Source organism: Sceloporus undulatus, chromosome 5, assembly GCF_019175285.1.
Source record: "Sceloporus undulatus isolate JIND9_A2432 ecotype Alabama chromosome 5, SceUnd_v1.1, whole genome shotgun sequence".
NCBI classification, from domain to species: Eukaryota; Metazoa; Chordata; class Lepidosauria; order Squamata; family Phrynosomatidae; genus Sceloporus; species Sceloporus undulatus.
Window position 1 is genome coordinate 186,516,927 of NC_056526.1, and position 17,001 is coordinate 186,533,927.

At 41.1% G+C, this 17,001-nt stretch overlaps 2 protein-coding genes across 7 annotated transcripts in view; one reads left to right on the forward strand and one right to left on the reverse strand.

Moving 5' to 3' along the window:
* Positions 1–17,001, reverse strand: part of CTNNA2 (catenin alpha 2) — a 637,223-nt gene that overhangs the window by 224,183 nt on the left and 396,039 nt on the right. Inside the window, exon 1 of one of the 6 annotated variants that reach the window (XM_042467971.1) lies at positions 1,439–1,860. The exons of the other annotated variants lie outside the window; for them this stretch is intronic. Within the exon in view, the coding sequence (XP_042323905.1) occupies positions 1,439–1,510 (72 nt within the window). The 5' untranslated portion in view covers positions 1,511–1,860. Of the gene's footprint in view, positions 1–1,438; positions 1,861–17,001 lie in introns of those variants that run through there. 6 annotated transcript variants of the gene reach the window in all.
* LRRTM1 (leucine rich repeat transmembrane neuronal 1) lies at positions 2,435–4,284 on the forward strand. Its single transcript, XM_042467972.1, has one exon. It carries the CDS (start codon positions 2,444–2,446, stop codon positions 4,010–4,012), a length of 1,569 nt encoding a protein of 522 aa, XP_042323906.1. The 5' UTR covers positions 2,435–2,443; the 3' UTR covers positions 4,013–4,284.

The window sequence follows — 17,001 nt, forward strand, 5'->3', positions numbered from 1 at the left end:
GGAGATCCTCACACATTTAACCTTCTTGCCCCTCTTTCATTGGGTGTTGCATGCATGCAGCAGAGCATATTCTCACAAGAACTTGAGAAACTAACCAAGTTAAAAACAAACAAACAAACAAACAAACAAATGAAAAAAGATGACCCCAATCCCATCGTCTTCACTGGCACAGGCCTGGCAATACTGTTCTTTGCAGAACAATTCAAATATGCCACATCATGAATTTCAGGGTATTTGGGCTAAAGATGTTTCCTCTAAAACCACTACCCATAGAGGGACTTTTAGTCATGCTTTCAAAAAATGGGCAAAAGATCAGCTAGCAGTTCCCTGTCAACAAAACAATGCTTGTTCCCCAAGTCGGTGAAGAAGGGGGTAAAAAATGAGTGTTAAGAGTAGCCTTTCCATAGCTAATGATGGCTGAAAATGAACAGGCAGGCATCCCTTGGTTCATTTAACCAAATAGCAGCACAGTCTTAGAAAGCTGAAAGTCTAATTCCACCTCCCCTCCCCTCGCACACGCACCAACACTGGCACAGGCACACATCAGAGTTAAACTACATGGTAGATCAATCCATAAATGCAGCATTTGAAACACACAAATAACCTTTTGTATGCTGTAGCACATAGCACTCTATTCCACCCCCCCTTCCTTTTGCCACAAAGAGGCAATTAGAAAGAAAGAGCATATGTCCAACACACTAAGCATTATTTTAATGCAGAAGGCTAAGGAAGTCAAACAGTATTCAATCACACATGAACTCAGACATATCTGCAACAGCCTCACTTTTGCTTGTGCAAGGGGGAAAACAAGCAAACAAGCACAACTGCAAAAAAAAAAAAAAAGAAAGAAAGAAAGAAAGAAAGAAAGAAAGAAAAGGAAAGGGGAAAAGAAGAAGAAGAAAGCTTTGCTCTCCCTGTCATGCCAAAATGAGGAACCAAACAGAGTGCATACACCACACACCTCTCTCTACCAAATGAACTGAAAAGTCAAAACAGCATCTCAAACAAGAGAGTATAATCCAAAGGTCATCCTTGTAGATCTCCCTCCAGTAAAAGTCAGCCGACTAGACAGGTCCACCCACCCCAATCTGATTCCTTAGGTGCCTTATAGATCTTGTATACAGAAAAAGGAAGGAAGGGGATTCGGGATTTTCATCGCATCTTCCTTAGCATTGTCTTGTTGCCGTAGCTGTCGATTTGGATGTGTGTGTGTGTGTGTGTGTGTGTGTGTGTTTGAGCAACAGCGAGAAGGCTTTAAAGTATTTTCCATTTCATCAGAGAACATATATTCCTTTACTGGTTCCCTAAAATGTTGGTTTTTATGCCCACCCCTTTTTCCATTTGCCCATGTCTGCGAAGCACGGCGCAGGCATACAATCATGAACAGCTTACGACACTCAGTGAGCGCTAGGTGCCTCTGCATGCTGTAGCAACATACTGCTTGGCTGGAAGGAAGGGATTCGTGCTGTCTCTCTCTTTCGCTCTCTCTTTCTCTCTCTGCTCTAAGCATCTTCTAGCAAGCAAAGCGAACCAAGAATGGGAAATAAAGCCATCTTTAGCCGGTCCGGTCATTGAATGAATTGTAAGCTGTCTCAGTGGAGTAGAAAGGTTGGTTGCCGCTCGTCTCCAATGATGGACATTACAGAGATTGTCAAATCCTGGGGAGCCGGTTAAGTAAAGAGTTTTGGAAGGGGCTTCTTTGCTTTCATTTTTTTAATCCCCCCTCCTCTCTTGCTCCCCACGTCACAGTATTAACTGCAGAGGAAAAAAGGACGGAGGGGGAGAGGGAGAAAGGAAGGAATGAAGATCAACCCTTATGCCCATACTTCTGAAACTTGAAGGTCCTGGGAGTCAGCTTAAAAATCAGGGAGGACCAATATTTTTTTTGGCTTTCTTTCTTTCTTTTTATTTTAAAGAGCTAGCTGGACATGCCTCTCGCCCTTTGAGACGGAGCAAAGTGAGACATTGTGAGCCTGCCAGCCTCGCAGAAAGCTGAAAGAGACAGAATTTGTAGCAACAGAGAGCTCTTTTTAAGCTCTGCATATAATTAAGTCCAAACACAAAGGAAGCCGCTGAATGGAGGTTGTCACTCTCTGGAAAAGGGTGGGTAAGGCACTTTTTAATTTCATTCTTTCATGAAGAGAGAGAGATTTTTCTTTAATTGTTCTTTTCTTTGCTGCAGCATCTAAAATGGACAGAGTCCCTTGTACCTTTTGAATGTCTCTGAACTTTAATGCTGTACAGATATCTGCATGCAGTGTTCTTTTTTAAACAAATCCCCAAAGAGAAATATTTGGCCCAATGATTCTCTTATTTTTGCCTCGTCCTGTCCCCTCGTCCCCCGTTTTACATACAATATAATGTAGAATTTGTACAAGAAAGGAAACTGACGAACAAAAGATTCAATGGACATTCTCAAGCACATTTGGGGATATTCTCGCTAATGGATTTCCTTCTTATTGGTGTCTGTTTAAACTGGCTGCTGAGGAAGCCCCCAGGGTTGATCCTGTGTACACTGGGTATCTTTTTCAAAATGCTTCCAGCCGTGAATAGTGGGTGTCCACAGCTCTGTCGGTGTGAGGGCAGGCTTTTGTACTGCGAGTCGCTGAATCTCACAGAGATGCCGCACAACCTGTCGGGCGTGATGGGCTTGTCGTTGCGGTACAACAGCCTCTCTGAGCTGCATGATGGACAGTTCACAGGGTTAATGCAACTCACGTGGCTCTATCTGGATCACAATCACATTTGCTCAGTGGAGGGAAATGCCTTTCAAAAGCTGCGGAGAGTTAAAGAACTCACTCTGAGTTCCAACAAAATCACACAACTGCCCAACACCACCTTCCGGCCCATGCCGAATCTGCGCAGTGTGGATTTATCCTACAATAATCTGCAGGCTTTGGAGCCGGACCTGTTTCATGGGTTGCGGAAGCTGACAACTCTGCACATGCGGTCCAATGCCATCAAGTTTGTGCCCGTTCGAATCTTCCAAGACTGCCGCAGCCTCAAATTTCTTGACATAGGATACAATCAGTTAAAAAGCCTGGCTCGAAACTCATTTGCAGGTTTGTTTAAACTCACTGAGTTACACCTTGAGCACAATGACCTGGTAAAAGTGAACTTGGCCCATTTCCCAAGGCTCATCTCCTTGCATTCTCTCTGCCTACGGAGGAATAAGGTCAATATTGTGGTGAATTCCTTGGACTGGATATGGAAATTAGAAAAAATGGACCTCTCGGGCAATGAGATTGAATACATCGAACCTCATGTTTTTGAAAGTGTACCTCATCTCCAGTCCCTTCAGCTGGATTCTAATCGACTCACCTACATTCATCCAAGAATCCTCAACTCCTGGAAATCCCTCACTAGCATCAGCCTTTCTGCAAATGTCTGGGATTGTGGCCGTAACATTTGTGCCTTGGCCTCTTGGCTAAGCAACTTTAAAGGCCGCTATGACAGCAACCTGCTGTGTGCAACCCCTGAATATGCACAGGGTGAGGATGTCTTAGATGCAGTCTATGCTTTCCATTTATGTGAAGATGCAGCAGACCCCACAACTGATGTCAACCTGCTCTCTGCTGTAGCAAACAACAGTGACCAAATGTTCAGCTACAGCCCTGCCACTGTCAACTATGACATGCAGGATACTGAAGGAGACAGAACAACAAATGCCGTTACGGTAACTAAACCCAACGAGAACGCAGAGAATGCGGTTCAGATTCACAAGGTGGTAACAGGGACCATGGCCCTCATCTTCTCTTTCCTTATAGTGGTTTTGGTGTTGTACGTTTCATGGAAGTGTTTCCCAGCCAGTCTTAGGCAACTGAGACAGTGTTTTGTGACACAGCGTAGAAAGCAGAAACAAAAACAAACCATGCATCAAATGGCTGCTATGTCAGCCCAGGAGTATTATGTTGATTACAAACCCAACCACATTGAAGGCGCTCTGGTGATCATTAATGAGTATGGATCCTGTACTTGCCACCAGCAGCCAGCAAGGGAATGTGAGGTGTGATTTAACTCTTTTCCAGTGGGGGAATTTAACTGAGTGTGCAACCAAATAGCAGTGGGCCAATAAAAAGACAGTTGGATAAGGGTTGACTTTTGCTTACCAGTGCCCATCTTTGATGAAATTGTTTTAAAAAAGAAAAGAAAAGAGGAGCTGTCCAAAAAGACTTGATATTTTTAGCTTTACTGTGGCTTAATACCTTCATGACATTCAACTTTCAAAAAGAGATAAGATATTTCACATAACAGCTCTCTTTAAAAAAATCTGTCAATAGTCTGGGGGGAAAAATCCGAGAGTGTAAAGAAAAAGTACCAATTATTGATTTTTTTTTTGTAAAACAACAACAAAAATATGTTTAAAATAAAAGCAAAATAGCATTTACAATTTTTATAGCCTGGTGTACGTTACCTGAATCGTTAATCTATACAGGGATGGGGTGGGAAGCATGCTTTTAATTCTTCTCACAGAGGCAGAGCCAAGCTACAAAACCTTGTTGCTAAATAAGCCACATAGAAAGACTTGTTTGAATTAGCTTGATGGCTTGTTAATGCTCTGGCTAGTTGTACCATGTGACTGTTGAATTTTAAAGTGTGGCACTCAAAAGTATTTTTCTCTTCTTCTAATGCTATCTGTAAAATCCATATATAGTCTACAGAGGGTTTGGGCTAATGAATGAAGCTTTAAGTTTCAATGGCAGTTATGTCATTTCTCAAATCTGTACAGGTCTTAAAAATACAGCTTCCCTGTAAATTGCAGTAAGAAACAACCACCCCCTCCCAAATGCAGTTCCTCTCATCTTGCATCAAAATGGTCCTCATCTCAGCATCTCAACTGGTACTCCAGGGTTAGGGATGAACAGAGCAACAGAGAATCTCTTTCCTATTTTCCATTTTTTCCTCTTCTTGTTGTGCCCCACATTCCTCATAGGTTCATTTCAGATCTCATATCCCTCTCTTCCCACTCATGGTTTCATGTAGTAGCCCTCCAGAATCAGAGCAATGATCATTCTGTGCCTTACAGAGCTCAGAGGAATGGTGAGAGAGCCCAGATCCATTTACAGCACCTACAGCACTCTCAGTCTTGGTGTTCTCTCCTCTCTGCCTCTTGCCCAAGGTGGGAGGGAGTAGAATCGTAGTCTCCAATAAAATACAGAAAGCAATCTTTAGGCACAGGGTGGGTAGAATATACCACTAGCAGCCATAGCAAGCCATTGGGGAAGAGAAGGAGTGATGCATCCCAGATGGTCAGAAATTATTAGTCAATATGTAGGGCGGATGGAGAAACCAAGTATGTATTTAGCTTGTTCCGTTAATGGCTGGTGTACATGTCATTGGATGTACAAAGTAAAACTTGCTAAGAAAGCCATATTAGGGTACTGTTCCTGTACTCTTCTAAAAAGGAATTTCACTTGCTGCCTCCTCTCCCCAAATTTAGAACCACTCCACCCCCCCCCCCCCAGCACACAACCAATCCATCAAGTGTGCTTTTATAACAGCCTGTGGGTCGAAACCTTACGTGTTCTTTTGAAAATACAAAATCAGACAGGTGTGTCCTTTTCTCTCTCCTCCTCCTCTTCTCCCTCAACCTCGATCTCGCACAAGCGTGCACACATTTGCATCCTCATGAGCATCTGGAGGCTAGCATGCATGCATACACAGACACACACACCTGTATCTCATGTGTGACAAAAGTAAATGCCATGGGATTACCTTATATTTAATTAACTCCAAATGTCAGTGCTTTGAAGCAAATGAATGTATGAAGCTGCCAAGTGATGCCTGTTTCAAGAAGCTAACAAGGCTTGGGGAAGGAAGAGCAGGAGGGAGGGGTATATAAAATATAGAGGAGGCAAGAATGAAATCAGACTTTCTTTCCCATATTTCACCCAACCCAAAGCAATGTCCTATAAAGCTGAAGCTGATGAGGAGAGCTTCTTTTACAGGCTCCTTCTCCCTGCCCTCCCCACAATGGTCTTTGCTTTCAAAGGATGCTTGGTTATTTGCTTGCTATTATTTGGTCTGGCCACCCATGCAACATGATCACATCACAACCTCAATTGAACTATTACTGATAGATATGGCTCCTTCCCCTAGGAGAGGACAGGTTCTTCACTGCAAAACCCCACCCTGAAACGAAATGTGCCTGTTACACTTTTTGGCTAGAGGTTTTGGCAGTAGGATGGCTAGAGGCAGCCTCCTACTGGAACAGAGGTGGCATGATAGCACTCACTTGTTATTTCTGAAACAGCTAACCTGCCCTCCCCTTCGGTGCTAAGTTAAGAGGAAACCATGCAGAATCTGTTAAAAATAGCCTTTCTTGGAGAGCACCCACTAAGGCGCTGGAAGACATAATTTTCATTCAAATACTCCTCAAGACCATATAGATCTAACACCCAAGTCTAGCACTAATACCTCCATATATATATATATATATATATATATATATATACATACATTGTTTGGATGGTGTGTGCAAAGAGATTCCTGTTAAGATAGTGGAATGAATATCTACCTAGTTATCTATCTATTTCTCTGTCTATGAATGACAGCACAACCCCACCCAAGAATGATAAATCACCTCTCAGGGACTCTTGTTGTTGTGGGATTAGATTGCTGAGGATGGTTCCTGAAAACTGCATATCTTCCCTGCATAAGACTGAGCAATTCTGAACCACCACCACCCCCCCCAAAAAAATCAGGTATTGGTAATGATATGCACATATGCACAGGATGGACAGAGAGGCAGGTTGAAATGTTACCTTTCCAAGCACTTCTGGGCAAGGAAAAAAATATAAATTAAAATAGCTTTGCTTCTTACTAAAATTGGCAATTTAAATTCAGGTCCTGTAAGCTCTTTCTCCCTAAATGAAGGCTTTGCCATCTATTTGCTCCTCTGCATTTTGCAACACAAGCTGGCAGCCCAAGCTAATACTAAAATGTATTAATGCCCTACTTTGGAAAGGTGAAGTGCTTTGCAGAGTGTGCACTTTTGTTATTTCACTTAAATTGTTAAAGAAATGATTACCAGTTACTTTTGGGTGCTTCTCCAAAAAAGAACAAAAAGTGGGAGATGAGTGATATAAAAAGGGAAACAAAATGCAAAACAGGATGCCTAGAAAATTTCATCATACAGGATGAATGCCTACACAGAGAGCAAATAGTCTGCAACCTAACTAGTCTTTTTGGCCATGAGGGTTCAGTCTATGTCACTAGGGAAAAAAGGAGGGAATGATACAAAATTCCATAGGCAGCTCCCAGGACTATAAAAGTTAGCATAAGAAATAAATGAAGAAAAGCAAACCAAAAGGTCCAGCATTAATTTCCTGCAGTGCAAATAAGATTGCAGTCATTCCCACCTTTCTTCCAGGCAGTTGTCAGTGATCTGATTGAACGCCACTGCATTTATTGTACACGTGTAGCGCTCCCAACAGGAGAAATAGCTTTCTCACAATCCTTTTGCAGTTCACATATTGGACTCATAGATTTTAATTGCTCAAAAGCATCACCTTTCTTTACCCCATCACATTTTTCCACCAAACAAGCCCACCCACTAAATCCTTACCTTCCAGGGCCTAAATGTATGACATTCTGTATAGGTCAGTATATAGAAAATGAAGAGGGAATTTGACCCAGTGCCTAAGGCTGCATTCTTTGCCTTTACTATAAGGTGTAAGGTACTGCAAGAGTCCCCAGGCAACTGGGAGCTACACTATGTGCTCTATGTGCAGCAACAGCTATTTTCCCTACTGTAGCCCAAGGAGAGGTTCCCAAGAGGCAGGGAAAAGGGGGAAATTTGGAAATATATTCCAGAGATTGTGAGTTCATGGCCAGCAAGCAAATGTACTGAGGAAGGCACAACATGCATTTTCTTCAGGTCTGTTGTGCCTTCCTCTGCTAGGAAAGATGATGCAGAACAAAGCCCCACTTATACCAAATGCCTTTCCAAGAAGCAGTGGGGGCAACTTTACTTAGAGATAGAGCAGATAGTAGAGAAGGAAATGGATTCAGTAGGAGAAAAAAGAGGAAGGAGTGAGGGAAGTAGAGGCTGTATGCAGCGACACAGAGAGAAAAAGAGAGAAGGGTTGAAATGCTTAGGTGAAAGCACAGAAGTGCTGAACCTAAAGGATCATAGTGTTTATGTAGAGGAGTATGTCTCAAGCAAATTAGGGAAGTTGTTTTACAGAAAATGTAAAGAGAGATAGGAAAGCCATGTAAAACCAAATAAATAAATAAATAAAATTTGCAGTGGAATAAGGACGCAATAATGATAGTGGTGTTATTCATTGCAGCTTGAGTATCTTTTCTCCAGATGTGCCAAATGTGCCAAAATCTAAAACTGTTTACATGGACAGCTGACATAGTGACACCTTATGGCTCACTTTACACTGAAACATTTGTTTTTCAACCACAAAGTTATTTTTAAAAATGTCATGTGTAAAACTACCTTCAGATTATGTGTATATGAAACAAATTTTTTTTCATGTCTAGACTTGGGCTTGATCTCAAAAGTATCTCATTATGTGAAGTCGAAGGCTTTCATGGCTGCCATGCATAGTTTTTTGTCAGAGAACATACCAGCCACAGCTGCTGGTGAAACATCAGGAATAAACTCTTCTAGAACACAGCCGCATAGCCTGAAAAACCCACAAAAACTATAGCTCATTATATATGTGCAAATATTCAAAAATCCCCAAAATCCAAAATCCAAAATAAAGAACACTTCTGGTCCCAAACATTTCAGATAAAAGATACTCAACCTGTATTAGTATTAGAATTCTTGATTGCATTATACAGAAACTTTATGAAAGACAGCTATGGAACATAACACAACTGCTCCAGCTTTCTCCCATTTGCCACACTGGGATTTTACTGTGGAAGGCCTTGGAGAACCACAACCAACCAACACAACCAGCTACAATTCCCAAGGGCTTCTAAGGTAAAGCCTGGGCAGCTAAACCAGTTTATACTTTAGATATCGTAAGCTCCAGCTGCCAGAAAGCTTTCTTGCTTTCCCATTTTCACTGGGAAAAGGGGCTAAAAGCCCCAAAACACATCTTTTTCTTCTTTGTAAAGTCAAACAATTATGTGTATTTAATGCCACATACACCATCCCTAAGAAGCCTCCTAAGAGCTCACAGATGACACCCAAGTAGGTTTGTTTTTCTTAAAACCTTTAAAACATGGCACTTTCGAATTAGTGACACCTAGGAGATAAATTAACAAGGCAATTGAACTGATAAAAACATATTAACATATCACCAGCAGTTATTGCAAGAGGCATCAAATTGAGTTTTTGTTCCAAGACAGAAAATGGAGTAATTATCCTGGTTATCTGCTCTGTACCTCTATCCTCCTTCCCTCCACTGTTCAAAATACAGAACATCCTTTATTTGTTCCTTTTCTTTATAAGTTTGCTTTCTCCTGTGGAAATACTCTTGAGGAGGAAGGGACATGGCTAACAACACATGGAGACCAAGGTGAAGCTCAATAGATTTTCCTTGGCTTCAGCAAGGGATGAGCTTATTTACTCTTAGGATCAGCTTTCTCAAGCCATCAGAGGAATAACAAAGGAGGGGGAAGATAGAAAGAGAAAGGAATAGAAACAAAGTGGTTTTGTTCTTGCCTCCCATGGATGAATTATTAGCAAGGCCCAAAGTCCCTCATTGTCCTTGTCCAATGTTGACCTTTTCTATACATGGCCATGTCTACAAAGGCCAATGGAACCAGTTTCCCCTGTCCTTTGCTGCAACCTGTCTTCACGAAGCAGGGCCAAAGTCATCCCTACCTTTAATTAGTTTAGAAAGACTTACCTTTTGTTCTGGATTTTGCAGGAAAATCTGGAGCACTCTGGAATGAGACTGTTTACAGTGTCCCACTTTGCCACTCAGTGTTGCCACCACTGGCGTCAGACTGTCCCTCTGAAGTCACAGTGAGGTGCCCAGCCATGTGATCGATGATGGGCACCTCAATTTCAACAGAGGGAGTGACCACACCAGTGACTCTGGATGGCACAGTGGGACCTATGTGTAGACAGTTGCCTGGCATTGCCCTTGGATGTGGAGGTAATGGGGGGAATCCGGGCAATTCTGGGGCCAGAATACTCCAGAGCCAATCCTGAGTATTCTTGGTGATGTAGAGCCTTCCTTAGACTTGTAGTGTTAGGAAGCTGAGCCTTCAGGGTAAAAGAGTTTTGTATATGTGTTCCCTGCTCAGATCCCTCCCCTTCCCTCCTTCTCTTATTTATTTGCCTGGTCTCTTTATTATTTGTCACTGCAGTTTTGAAACCTCCACTTCTTCCAGGCAGGAAGCTCCTTTTTCATTCATTTGTTTCTCCTTCAAAAACTGCAGCATGGAAAGCTAGTGTCTGTCATAGGAAGGGGAGGAGAGAAAACAACCTAGTATTAAGGAAAAAAAATCTAGAAAAGAAGTAGTCCCATAATGCAGCCATGTAGTCTTCTGGGAAGGCAAAAAACTATGGCATTGGGTGGGTAGCTATGGGGAACTCAGCTGAGTGCAGAAGAACAGTATCATTTCTTTCCTTTTTTTAAATGGGGCTCTGTATGGTTTTATAATGAATGCATTTGTTGTGAAACATGATGAATGTCCCCAAATCAGAGGCATCTACTTTTTTTAACACCCTCCTTTTTAAAAAATTATGATCATGCCATTTTTGGTATTCAAGAACACACACTTTCCCCTTTTCCTTGCCGCTTAGACCAATTTTTCTTCTTGTTCTTGTTCTCTAGTATCCCTCATCCATAACACTCTAATTTCAAGAGGAGAGGAAAGAGGAGGGAAATGGCAGGTTGTTTCTTTTTCTTTTTTTTCTTTTTAACATTTCCCTGATATTTAATGAAAGGTAAAGTAGCAAAAAAGAGACAAAGAGAGAGAGAGGAAGAAACATAGAATGAGAGAAAGATATGTAGGATAAGAATAAGCTTAGCCAGATTTGGTCCAGAACACACAAACACACACTCTAGGCTTACTTCAGTGATTGACAGCATCTTTAAGATGTGCCTATTTTAACAAGATCATGTCACACATGTTCTTAAATTTTGTTGTTTTCTTCCCACAAAGGCATACAAAGTAAAAGTACTTCAAATAGACTGATTTTTTTTCAGTGCATGGAAATTAAGTTGTTGGATCATCCTCATCATCATCATCATCATCATAATTTATATCTCACTTTTTTTATATCCCAGGACTAAAGGTTTGAGAGGCAGTGTTGTGTACTGTTTTGAGCACTGGACTACAGCTGCATCTGCACTGCAGAAATAATGCAGTTTGATACCACTTTAACTTCCATGGTTCAATGCTGTGGAATCCTGGGATTTGTATTTTCTTGTAGCATTGGAGATCTCTGACAGGGAAGGCTATATATCTCACAAAACTACAAACCCCAGAATTCCACAGCATTGAGCCAAGACAGTTAAAGTGCTGTCAAACTGCATTACTTCTGCAGTTCAGATGCAGCCTATGCTTCTGGATACCAGAGTCTGAATCTTCACTTGTCCATGGAAACCCACTGAGTGACCTTGGGCACATTGTCTCAGCCTGAGAGGAAGGCAAAGGCAAGCTCCAGCTGAACAAACTGCCAACAAAACCCTTGATAGGGTTGCCTTAGGATTGCCATAAGTCAGAGGTGATTTGAAGGCATGTAGCACTACCAACAACAATGTTACTCAAGGCTTGCAGAGCAAGAAAGAATTGAATGGCACCTCAAGGACCAACAAGTCTTGGTCTTTTCCCCCATACTATTTCATAAGCAAAAGCCCACTGCATCAGATGCAAAACAGTGGCATATTTTACACTGTATTATGAAAATCAGTATAGTACTGGGAAAGTAGTGTGCTGGGAAAGCTAGCATACTGTTGTAATTAAACCTAGAGGCAAGCTAAAACTTCACCTTCCTATTTGTGAGAGAAACAAGATATAATTGCTATCACCTTTTACCACTTACAATATTGCTTCAGGGAAAATGCAAAGAGATGAGCAAACATTGATCATTATGCAGAGGAAAGAAGCCTAAGAAACTGGTCAGTACTGTCTTGCTCCCCATGCTGTACTGCCCTATATAAGTTGGCAATAATCCTGCTGCAATACAGAAAGAAGAGAGATATGATTGTAGTTCCCCAACATACATCCATGTGCTGTACGGTTGACAGCTATACTACTAGCCTTCACAATGCAGCCCAGTAGGATTGGCAGGACAGCATTGTAACATAACACTTGCCTGGTGATCTCTGATTGACTAGAATGGTGCAGGGAGAGCAGATGGAAAAGGAGTCCAGAGGGGAATCAGAGAGGAGTCACACACTGCAGAAATATAGCAGTTTGAAATCCCTTGAATTTCCATGGCTCATTGCTTCGAAATAATGGTAGTGGTAGTTTGGTGGACCTCCAAAGCTCTTTGACAGGGAAGGCTAAATATCTCACAAAACTCCAAATCCCAGGATTTCATAGCACTGAGTCATGGAGGTTAAAGTGGTGTCCGACTGCTTGACTTCTGCAGCGTGGCAGCAGCCATGGTACATGTAAACAGTCATGTCGAAGGAGGAAAAAAGGAGAGAAGGATGAGAGAGAAGTCTTTCCATCCCATGGGACATTTTGCTCTTCTCCACTTCTTCCTATTCATCCCCCAAATAATGCAACTCTGCCCTGCTAAAGCAATAAACCCAGCAAGTCTTTAGTTCAAATTATAACTCAGTCATGGACATAAACACATTTGGTGGCCTAATGTTTCCGAGATTTCCTTTCTATCATGTTGGCTCAGCCCTTCTCTCTGTCTGCAGCATGGTGAGTTGCACCAGCTGAACTGTCATGTCACCCAAAAGCAGGGATGTCACAAATCTTGGTTGAGTAAGCCTATGAGTTTCTGTTCACTCGTTGTATGAATTTTTAAATGAATAAACTGAATTTTTGAAGGAAAAAAGGTTATTTATAAGGGATATATCCATATGCTGTAGAAGACACTGTCTTAGAACATTCATTCTATGTTACACACATGGTGGCCCTGTTTAGTTGTCTGTCTCCAGTCTGCCTATCTACTTAACCATGTACTACCCCCTTGTAACCATCTGTCCATATATCCAATAACTATTGACATATTCCTATCTATCTATCTATCTATCTATCTATCTATCTATCTATCTATCTATCATCTATCTCTGTTCCTTCCCACCCCAACACTGAGCAATTAGGTTATTCATGGATCAATGAGTATTCAGCAGTAGAAAAATAATGAAAATGTCACCCTCCTGAAATTGTCACACAACATTAGACTTAAGGAAGGGAGGATGCATTCTATTGCGTTACTTGGGGGGGGGGATTGAACTGCACAGAACTTTGTGAAATTTAATGGTTTGAACACTGGACTATGACTTTGGAGACCAGTATTTGAATCCCTACTCAGCCACAGAAACACACTGGTGACCATGGAGAAGTCATATTCTCAGCTTCAGTGGAAGGCAAAAACAACCCCCTTTGAACAAATCTTGCCAAGATAATAATGTAATGGCTTCATCTTAGGGTCGCTATAATCTGGAAATGACTTGAAGGGAAACAACAATATAAAAAGTGGGAATGAGAGTATGCATTGTCACTCCAATGAGGAAATAGCTGCTATTTCTCAATGCCTACACCCCAGGATGAAAAGAGAAGAGTATATTTCCCATAGTCCCATACACTACAAGATGGACAGAAGATTCTGACTTTCAAATTAACAGTCCTACTAAATGACACCTAATGATGGTCTTGTCTATCCAGGGGAAAAAAAAAGAAATCTATAGAGCCATTGAATGCTCTTCCAATAGTTCAGGAAGTAGATTGGGTCAAATGCAAACTGTGAGATTCCTGGAAATTGTTCTAGGTGTAGCCTTTCATATCAAGGAGTAAGCTGAAGTTTTTTCTGGCTTTCAAAGAATAATCTGGAGGCTATTAATGCTTGACTCTCAGTCCAAAATTACTTAGTTCAATAGCAAGTCTCTGGATCTAACCATGGCTTGCTGGCATCCTTAATTACTTGCACATCTGCAATGTTTTGGTTTGGGTAGACCTGAATATGTGCCAGCGGGACTCACTCTGAGCCCTCTTGGAGAAAGCTGATCTCCTAAATTCATATGAAGCTGGGTTCCAACCTGCTGTCAATTCCAAAACTGAAATTTAGCTTCAGTGGAATAATTCAAAAGCTCCTACTGAACATCTATTGTGAGAAGCTGAAAAAGGGGATACCAACCTTTTTGATTCTTCCAGCACACCCTGTGACTTCCAATAAAGTAGATAATGAAATCTTTTTGAACTGCCTACAGGGGATGCACATTAAACACTGTACAATATTATCCAATCCTTCTGATCAATGAGCATTGCTACCATGGGAAAGGACTGGGGGAAACATTTTCCCTATGAAATCATAACCAAATTCTCAAACAAAAGCTATCTAGAAATACAACAGGTTAATAATGAAAATGGAGTTTTATATAAGTCACCTCTTATCTTAATGAAGATGACATGCCATTAAATTAAGCTTGACCAACAGCATTAGTAAGTATGTGCACAATTTCTCTTGTTTGCCTATCCAGCCCCTTTCTGCTCATTTTCAAGATGTGCTGCTTTGTTCTTGCTGTACCTCTCCCCTCAAAATGTGAGAAAACCTACAAAATTAACAACAAAACAGGCAAGCTGTGTGGCTTGATAGTTTAACAACCAAAGACCTCAAATTGTTTTCTCAATAAAGTCCCTGACAAGAAATATGTATGTGCGTATAAAACGGGTAGAAAAAGGGCTTATCCAATTAAGCTCATTGCACCAGCATCACTGGAACAATTGTGCTCTCCTTATGCTCTAATGATTGCTAATGAAGGTGGGGAGAGAAGAAGAAGGCTTAATGGATACAGAGCTTTGACCTGACATATTTTTTAAAGAATTTGGAAAGGGACAATCAATGCTAAACTCAATCAAATTACACAGTCTTCTCCCCAACTCGTAAATTAGGTAGTCTTTCATGGCTAATAATTTCAGATGGAAAACATTGACAATGAGCAGGTGGGAACTAAAAGATTAAGTGAAGTGAAGTCTCAAGAACCAGGTAGGAACTAGAAGTCTCACCCATGGAAATCATTTGGAGAGGACTGCTAAATTAGAAACCTGGCTCAGATGGCATTATGAACAAAGTGGACTGGAAAATCACCAAAACACAGGATCTCATCCTTGAAAGATCTCCCTCCTCCTTCTCCATACATAACTCTCCAACTTGGCATCCTTGAATGAAAGTAGAACAGGACAGATAACAGGATAACTTTCCCACCCAAACCAAAAATGATCTGCCACCATAAAATTATAACTGTTCATTCAGGGAAAGGTTAGACAAGTTCATGAAGAAGTGGTCTCTAATTCAGCTACTAGTCATGTTAAGTAAATTGAGCCTATTGTACAGAAGCACACACCTATGAAAACCAGGGTGGAAAGATGGAGAGAAACAACAGGATGGATCGACTACCTTTCTGTCCTGCCTGTGAGCTTCCAGAGAGACCTGCCACATCTTATTGTGGATGGGTGGATTGGTGGGGAATTTCTTGCTGGATGGATGTGTGTACTATTTCAGCAGGGACTTTTAGTGTCTTTAGGAGTGCATGCCAAATTCATTTTTGAGCAGAGATTAACAATTAATTCCTTGCCAGCTAACTGTGACTATTGCACAGGATGGCTGATTGGGGACTTGACTAAGCAGAGATTTGAATGTAGAATCTCACTAACAAATACACTACAAAGGTACAGTTACTACTGAACAACTCATTTCAGCCACTGCCATTTTGGTCAACAGCTTCCAGTAAAGAAGCTGAGCTAAAGGGTCCTCTTTGAAGGAAAAGCTAAGTATGTCTGCAGTTGAACTGTTAGCCTAGATTGCAAAGAGAGATGGTACTAAAGAAAGTTAATAAAACTGTTTTTACATGTGTGTGTGTGTGTATATATGTATGTATGTGTAAGTATATGTGTGTATGTGTGTGTATACAAATATGATCTAACTTAGCTCACTAGTAAAGTATCTTGACAGAGAATTTGCCATGCTGATCCAGATCACTTTCCAAAACAATTTTCCAACTGAATCCAGAAATTTTTGGCATCTGCCCAAGTGTCTTCAAGCTAAAGAAGCTAACAGATATGGAAGATTTGTCCCACTTTCATGTAAAATTTACAACTTGCTCTGGTTTACATATCTCTGTTGCCTTCATTCAAGGTCTTAAATTGAAACTGAGAACCTTTTTATTCTAAGCCCTTAAATCAACAGCTTCAACAGAAATGGTAATCTTGAACAGTTCAAATATTGAAAGGCTTGTCCACAACAGACTCATTAAAATGAGAAATGATCCAATTAACTAAAGGAAAGTGTAACTAACAAGTCAGATACACCAGAGCCACAGAAGCAAAGGAATAGGTCTGCTAAACATGGACCCTTTGCCAAAATAGGCAGCCAACATCACTATCTCACCATCTGCAACATTATGATGTCCATACCTAGGGAATGCTACTAGATACTAAGAGAATTTCCCCATGTATTGACATGCTCATGCTCTGTGCTTGTTCTACTAGTGCTAGTAGGAATCAGTGATGTGCACCATAGCTGGATGAATATTGAATATCATGATGTCAGGTCCAAAGCCCTTTAGAACCGAACAAGAGGCGATACTGTATATTTATTGTTGCTATCATTGTGTGTTTTCAAGTCATTTCTGATTTATGATAACCTGACAGTGAACCTATCATGGGGTTTTCTTGGCAAGATTTGTTCAGAGGAAGTTTGCCATTGCCTTCCCTTAGGCTGAGAGCATGTGAGTTGCCCAAAGTCACCCAATGGGTTTCTAGACTAATGCATAAGTTTAGAAATTTTAGTCAAAAATGCAAACCAAACAATCTAGGCCAACTTTTCCATGGGTCAATGTAAGTATAGTTGGCCCTCTGTTTTCACGGGGGCCCTCTGCCAAAATTAACACTTGCCTATAT